The sequence below is a fragment of the Humulus lupulus genome, chromosome 8, assembly GCF_963169125.1.
Source record: "Humulus lupulus chromosome 8, drHumLupu1.1, whole genome shotgun sequence".
Lineage (NCBI taxonomy): Eukaryota > Viridiplantae > Streptophyta > Magnoliopsida > Rosales > Cannabaceae > Humulus > Humulus lupulus.
The window spans coordinates 88895056-88903543 of record NC_084800.1 but is presented as its reverse complement, the minus strand read 5'-3'; the positions used below and the strand labels follow the sequence as shown (position 1 = coordinate 88903543).

General features: G+C 29.5%; 1 protein-coding gene across 1 annotated transcript; it reads left to right on the top strand.

Moving 5' to 3' along the window:
• The first annotated feature begins 4850 nt into the window (after nucleotides 1-4850).
• Nucleotides 4851-6875, top strand: LOC133798066 (signal recognition particle 14 kDa protein-like). The gene is made up of 4 exons (XM_062236251.1): nucleotides 4851-5007; nucleotides 5112-5205; nucleotides 5331-5440; nucleotides 6509-6875. The coding sequence occupies exons 1-4, from the start codon at nucleotides 5005-5007 to the stop codon at nucleotides 6662-6664; spliced, it is 363 nt and encodes a 120-aa protein (XP_062092235.1). The 5' UTR covers nucleotides 4851-5004; the 3' UTR covers nucleotides 6665-6875.
• The last annotated feature ends 1613 nt before the right edge of the window (nucleotides 6876-8488 follow it).

The following is an 8488-nucleotide window of genomic DNA, read 5'->3' as shown; positions in this document are numbered from 1 at the left end:
AGTTGGGTTCAGTGACACTGATTATGCAGAATGCGTGGATGATAAAAAGTCCACTTCAGGCTACATTTATATAATGGCTGGAGGAGCTGTTTCATGGAAAAGTGTCAAGCAGACACTCACAGCTTCTTCTACGATGGAGGTAGAGTATATGGCGTGTTATGAGGCTACTTGTCAAGCAATATGGCTGCGGAATTTCATTTCAGCATTGAATGTTGTAGACTCTATTTCGAGGCCGCTGAAATTGTATTGTGACAACTCCGCAGCAGTAGCTTTCTCTAAGAACACTAGGAGTACTTCTCGCTCAAAGCATATTGATATAAAGTACTATTTTGTTAAAGAGAAAGTCGTTGAGTCCCTCATTTCTATCGAGTACACGCCTACCACTAGCATGTTAACAGACCCACTAACGAAAGGCTTACCTATATGTGTGTTTTTGGAGCACGTTGCTTGAATGGAATTGTCAGGAGCCTAGCTTGTTGAGCTCAGTGGGAGTTTTGTTGTTTATGTATTGAACATGCTAGTATTTTGTATGGATTGCTTATAGCTTGTGTTTTGTTCTGAACATGCATAATGATAATTGAAGTCACTTCTTATTGTTACTATTACATATATGTCTATATATGTATATATTATTGTTCATCAAAGTGACAGGTACAAAAGGAGATGAATGCGCATAGTGTCAATCTATTGTACTTCATGCATGTTTGGTTTGATAGTTAATGGTTGTTTTGATATTTAAATGTCTACAGGGCCAAGTCATATGTAATATTTGTATCCTATCGGTATGATATTATGTATGATCTATTTGACTGCCATATGTGTTAGACAATATTATGGTGGTTTGATTATATTGTCCAAGTGGGAGAATGTTAGAATTATTATGATGGACTAATATAATCATATACATTATTCCATAATCACAACCATTAACCAAAGTGCCTATTAATTACCAATAACCATAATAGGATGGTTCACACTTACTAATTGCATTAGAGGCACATGGTGGCACCTCAATGACTATATGTTGGCCCATTAAACTATAGTCCACCACTACTATCAAAACCTTATTAACCTACTAATACCCCTTAGGGTAAGTGGATATATAAGTGCGTGAAGGCATATAGTTGCTAAGAGTGTGTGTAGTGGTATTGTGGAAAGGGGTTTGCTATCCATAAATCCTCTCTTGCATTTTGCATTGTGATTTTTCTAAGGGTGGAAATGGCTCAAGATGGGATTGGAAACAGGAGGTATGTTTTATTCATTGTACAATAAATGCTCTAAATAAAATGTGATCTTAGTTTGGTGAATGAGTATTGAATGCTGTTATTGAATCTTATTTATGGATTTAATGCTCATAATGTTGTTTACAATCAATCATGAAATACTTGTAAAATTGAGTGAGTAAAAGAACGGAAAATTGGTGGTATTTTATTTTTTTTAAATTAGGAATTATATGTATGTAGAAAAAAAAGGATATTTAGGTTGAAAGATGAAAGTTGAAAAAATAATAATAATTTAAAGATATGAACATATATACATATGATATTTTATAGAGATGAACTCTATAAATTAAATTAAAAAATAGAAATGTAACTTTATATTTGATTTTAATAATGTAAATTAAAGATTTAAATGATATCTTTACAAAAATTTAAACATGGAATACTTTAATAATTATTGTGGACCTATTATATTTTATTAAACTTGGCCTTTTGTAATATTTTAAAGAGTACTTGGCGGCAAAAATACTTAACTTTTTTAAAATTAGCAGTTTATTACCTAAGATTTTTTTACGACATAAATATCTTCAGTCAACATTTCTTAACAACCTACGTACCTAACGTTAAATTTTTCGTTAAATGTCAAATAAGTTCCTACGTGGCAACACGCGATAGATCTACATTTAATTATTTTAAAAAATCATTAAAATACCAAAATATAATAAAAAAAATTAAAATTTATTTTTGAATTCAATTTATGTAAAAATTCAAACTTAAAAAATTTAACATTAAAACCAAACCTAAATCTAAACTGATCCTGAAAAAAACTAAAACTAAATCTAAATTATCGAATTGTTTTTCATTCCTTCTTTCTCCCTCTTCCCTACATGATCCTCCTCCTCTTTTTTTTTTCTTTCTTCAATGGCAGATCCTTGGTTTTTTCGAATCAATGAAGTCCATGGCATCCAGAAGCTTCTCTTTGATTCACTATGAATTCTTGAATGGCTTGTGATTTCGACTGGCTTCGTGACTGGGCTGGGTACTAGGCTTTGTCGGAGCTTGGCTAGGCACGACAAGCCTGAGGCTGGAGATGATGGAAGATGGTGATGTCGAGGCTAGGCTTAGAAGAGCGTAGGCACGATAAGGCAAGGAGAGGAAAGGGGTTGTGTTTTACGCATCAGATCTAGTTTCTTTTTTCGTTCAGATTTGTTCTACTCTTCAAAGTTTGGGTCGGCGTCGCAGGTTGTTGAAGCTTGGGGCGATGGGCTTACTTTGCTTGTGTTAAGGATGTATCTGATTATGGAAGTTATTGGTTGTTTGTTGATTTTGATTGAGATTTTAATTGTGGTTTCTAGGATTTTGATCTTGAAATCATATAATTAATTTGAGTTGTTGTTTGGTTTGGAATCATTAAATTTGGAAATTCAAAATATGGGTTGAATTGGATGTGAACTTGAATTTGATGAATACATTTGAAAATTTTGGGTTTGAAAAACTCAAGAACACCTATAAACTAAAAAACACAGTTAAATATTAATTGAAGGATTTTGATTTGTTTTTATCTTTAATCAGTTTCTTTTTTAATTTTAATGAGATTAAGGTTTATTTTATAAAAATATTTTTTTAATGATTTATTATACTTTTAGTGTTTAAATTAATATTTTAAATAACTTTTTGATATTTTAATGAATTATTTTTAAGTAATTAAACGTGGACCAATAACGTGATACCGCATAAACACCTATTTGAAAATTAGCATAAAATTTAACGTCGATTACTTAGGTTGTCAAAAAATGTTGACGGAATGTATTTATACCATAAAAAAAAGACTTGAGCATTAAACTCTAATTTTGAAATACTTAAGCATTTTCGCAGCCAATTACTCTATTTTAATATATTCTAACGTATAATAATACAAATTTGTCAAAAAATAAATGTAAAGTAATAAAAAATTATAAATTTCTCAACATAAGAAATTTAAATTATAAACTATTGTTATTTTTTTAGTAAACTAAAAAATATCAAGCAATTTGGTAAATTTTTCAAATGTATGTTTTTTTTTCTAACTTATAAGTAATTGATGTTTTCATAAATGTTCTTCTTACTATAATCCTTTGAACAAATTATATTTGTATTGTTACATACACACTTAATATTTGTTCATACTGTGATTTTAATGTAGTTGTTCCCTCAACATAACCATGTTGGAGAAATATTACAATTGAGATAATTACAATCAAAATTAACACAAAATATAAATAATATTACAAAGTGAGGAAAAAAGATGAGAAGAAATTGCATAACTTAGGTAAATTATCATAAGTATAGGAGGTGGAAGATGAAGATCTGGAGGTTTAAACAATGTTCAAAAATTCTGTCCTAAAAGTTATTTCATCCCTCATAATAACACTTTGGGAACACTATCTAGATATGTTTCTAAGGATTTATCATGCCATCTCTCATACTCAACATAGTGTTCTAAAGATGAGCATGTCATCACAAGTGTATTTCAAGTAAGCAAAATAGTTTATTTATAGAGTTTGAGATCACTAATTGATTTTCAAATTCCACCCACAATCAGGGAGGAAAGCAAGTCAGACAAATGGGTTCTTGCTTCCGTTCGCCTGCCCCCACTCCCATAGTACATTAGTGGTTAGGGTGGTAAACTTAGAGGGACAATCACTTATTCACAAACCTATTATGGGGCTAATAGTTTTCATCTCCCATCTCATGGGAAACCTTTTTTCGCACCCTTGGGTGTTACCAATGATAAATTGAGTGTTTATGAAATTAAATGAATGATTTGAGGGTACTTGGGGTGTTACAACGTTGTCAAAAAGATGTCTTAAAATCGAAACTGTCAAGTTAATGATTTGTAACCCCAAGTAATAGCTTTGGTTACAAGCTGACAAAACGTCCCAAATCTTCTCCCATGCATATATGTAACATCCAAACACTTATTGGTTTTCAACATAACATCCTAGTACATGAAAATCAAATCAAGAATATGTAACTTCTTTTACATATTGATTATGGTGATATTTTTAGAGTTACAAATCAGTAACCAAATTTGTAACTTCCTTTGTATGTTACAAATGAATAAGATGACATTTTGTCAAGCCCCATTTTATTTAACAAACTCATTTAATCAAAATTATATTATTTATATAAAATAATATAACAAACCATAATTACCAAAAAAAAAAATCCAATTTTCTAATATTTTTATTTAGTTGAAATAATATTGGATAAAATGTTAGTCTTTAGTTTTTTTTTATAACAATGGTGTATTATTGAAATACTTTTTTTAGGGTAATAAAAATATTTATTGTTATAAATTATATTTCTAAACATAAAAAAATGGTAGTACATGCCTTGCATGTGCCTTGTCACTAGGTCTTATAAAAACAAACAAACTACGAAGATTAATGAATTGAAGAGAGAAATTACATACTTTAAAACAATGCAAAAAAAAAAGTATTTTTGTGAAAAATTTAGATAGTAGGTATTCTTCAACTAGAAACTCTAAAAATAGGTATATAATGTAGTTTTCACATTGGAATTTGCACTCAGAAAAACTCTTAAATAAATGAAAGGCCCAAACCCATCATCTTCAGTAGGCTCCAATCGCCCAAAGATCTTTTAATTTCTCCAAATTCATTCATCTCTAAGCTTCGCTAACTCCGAAACTCGCTGAAGAAGTGTAGCGTCGAAGAATTACGCAAACGGTATCGATCTGATTGAGGAATACAGATCCCAATCACATTGAAATTCGAACAACGCCATGGTATCCTTCTCTACTCTTATCGCACAATCGTTTTTTTTTTTCTTTATAGTTAATTTTATAAGTTTTGCTGAAACTGTATACAACTTTTTTTTTTTTGGTTCAAGGTTCTTTTGCAGTTAGATCCTTTTCTCAATGAGCTTACGAGCATGTTTGAGCGGAGCACCAAGATAGGCTCTGTTTGGGTAACGCTTAAACGATGTATATAATCTCTATCCATAATTTTTTATTTATTTATGAGTATTTGTGATTATAGGCATATTCAGATATCCATTGTTTAATTCCCTTTGTAAATTTCATTTACGAATTTGGGCTTTTGTTTTTAGCATCTTTGAAATCAAATTTGCAAAAGAATAAGCTGAAAACTTCCGGAGAAGCCATCGAATTTCGATGCCTTATTCGCGCAACAGACGGGAAGAAGACGATTTCTACTTCGGTATGTATTTTTTTGGGGGTCTAAATTGTGGATCTTTAGAAGCTTGTTTAGTAGCAATTCAGCCTTTGTTGTAAGTGTCATGCGTTGAATTTTTGTTTGTTGCTTTTATTACCCAATTAAGCAGATGTTAAGAAAATTGTACTGCCCAATTACTCTGTTTTTAAAAATAATTTGCTTTATGGTTATACATTGTTTGAAATGGTTTTTGTACAAACATGTCCTTAGCCGTGATGATATGATTAATTTTGATGAAAATTATTGTTTGTTGTTTACTAATATGAGTTAACGTGCTTTATTATTTGGTGTTGTGCTTATGAGATATAGTTAGATACAGTTTTTAGATGCTAGAATGGAGGGAAATTCCCAGTTGAGGATGTATTGGATGCACATTGATACGAGAATAGTTCGGTGAGGAGACAAGGATCTTATCTTTGAATAGGAAAATGAGTGGACCTGCAGGTCCAAATTTGAAACAATAGAATAGAACTAGTTGCTTCTTAGCAAGGATTTATGACTTGTGCCACTCGTTATGGGTGTTCTGACTTAGGCAGATGAGATTAGATTCCCAAATTTGGAAAAATTTACATATACCTGCTTTTAGTCTCACGGACTGTGAAACCTTCTGTATATGTTATAGTTGCAATTATTTGCTGTTCTTATTGTCTGTTGTATTAAGGCTGACATCCATATTGGAAGGAGGTATGAGGGTTGATGATTTCATACCATGGTAGGGAGTGGTTATGTAAAAATAGACATTAACTCTATTGTGGCATATCTTTTCAATTACTCGTTTTTCTGTTTTCTTTCAATGACCATTGTATCAGTTATACAAAGCAAAGTTCGATTTATCCTTTTTAATTTCTCATACATTTTCCAAGAAAATCTTTCTCGTTAGTTTCTTGAGTTCTCTTTCTCTGTGATGGTAACATCTTTGTGTTTAGTGCTTGCTTTCATACTTTTTTTTCCTTTTGAATGTTCTAAGTAATGCCTATAGTCAAGGTTAGCTTTTGCTTGAGACAAATTGATGCTAATACATACTCAACCGTTGTTTTTTTGTTTCTTGAGAAGGTTGGGGCGAAGGATCATATGCGCTTTCAAGCTTCATATGCCACCATCTTGAAGGCCCACATGACAGCTCTGAAGAAGAGGGAGAGAAAAGAAAAGAAAAAAGCCGTGGAGACTCATAAGAAGGAAGCAGGTGTGAAGAAGACCAGGAAGGTGTAAAGAAAGCCTCTGTAAAGACAATATAGTGCCTTTTGCCTTCGTCTTACAGTTACACACTAATCACCCAAAAAAGTAGAATTCTTTTTTTGTCCAATTGCACAGGGATTAAAGCTTCTATGATTTTGTTAAACTGCCTTTTTTTTTTGGATAGATATGTTTTCATTTGATATTGAAGCATTTTGATGAAGTTTTCTGTAGGATTTGCAGAAAATATCTGTCTGAAGTTTGTCTCCAGTAGAGTTGAAATATTGCTTGATATTCTTAAATCTTAACATCAGCTTACGATTGGTTACTTCCATATTTTTGCTTTGATATTCAATTATGTTCCCTCAAGTTAAAATTAAAAAATAAAATAAAAAAGAGTATAATTTGGTGTTGTTTGGTAAGACTTAGAAAAATAGTTTTTTATTTAATTAATTAAAAATTTGAAAATTAAACATAAAATGTAACACTTAAAAAAATAATTTTTATTTAATTAATTAAAAATTTGAAAATTAAATATAAAATGCTTTTAGTAACTCTATTTTTATTTATTATATTTTAAATTTTAATTAAAATTCATTAAATTTTAAAAATAGAATTTTTCACTTTCAATTTTTTTTTTTAAAATAGTTTTCAACTTTTTCTTTCTTTTTTTTTTCTTCTCTTTTTCAAATCAACACCTCATAGTTGTTAAACAAAAAATAAAAATAAATGTTATCAAACAAGTTTATTATTTTTTGTTTCTAAAAACAAAAAACAAAAATAGATACCAATCATATTTTTAATTTTTAAAAATAAAGAAATAAAAATAAAATAATATTTCCATTTTTGTGTTTAAAAGATTCAAAAACAAAAATTTTACCAAACACAACCAAAAGTTACAAACATGTTTTTTTTTTTTAAAAAAAGAAGAAAAAAAAATCCATAATCTAATAAAAAGTTATATAATATAAAAATAAGTTTATTGTAAATATTTTATTAATCTTTATGATTTTTTACCTTTAAAAAAATCTATATGATTTTTGTTTAGTTATATATATATATATAAATGTATATATATTATTAATAAAAATTCAAATTTATTATTTAAAAAACTTCAATTCCCAAATTTTAATAAATTTATTTGGTAATGATATTTTTCAATAGAAAAATTACATATAATTATGGCTTTTGAAATCATTAACCGACTTATTTATTCCTTTTTTTTTGTTTGTATTCTGGTTCTGCATTTAAAATCGTGTACTAAAAATATTGGTTATAGAATTTGATTTTTTTTTTTTTTTGATGGGGATAGAGAAGGTGGTGGGTGTAAACTTTCCAATCCAGAATTATGAGGTCCCAAAGAATAATGGCCTGGGCCTGGGTAGTGTTACCCACAGGGAGGGCAATGACAAAAGCTGATTACGAAATAAATAAGCGAAAACATTGCAAGTCATGAATTTACTTTCTTTCTATATGAATATTGTGTATAAAATATTGGGAGGGTGTAAAAGAATAAATTCAACTTTAGAATAGTATATATGACTGAGTTATACACTTGAGAAGTCTTTCTCTCCCTGGACTTATTGAACGGAGGATACTCATTATTTTAATGGAGTCAAGCACCGGGAACAAAATGCCAACACAGTCTACTGTAAAACTATATAATATATATATTTCAACTTAAGAATTGTATATTATGTAGAATGACTCTTCTTTTCACCTTGAAGATTTTATGAGGAAAAAAAATAGTTTATTTACGGTACTTGATTTTTATTTTCAAAAATACTACTTTAAGTTTAAAAAAATACGATTTTTAAAGTTTTTTATTTATAAAAATTGGACAACAACTAGCAATCAAGT

Bases quoted from the DNA above. Each gene is read 5' to 3' on its own strand.
- LOC133798066 (XM_062236251.1), top strand. The intron at 5,206-5,330 runs GTATATAATCTC...TTTTGTTTTTAG, and splicing joins TTGGGTAACGCTTAAACGAT to CATCTTTGAAATCAAATTTG. The intron at 5,441-6,508 runs GTATGTATTTTT...TTTCTTGAGAAG, and splicing joins AGAAGACGATTTCTACTTCG to GTTGGGGCGAAGGATCATAT.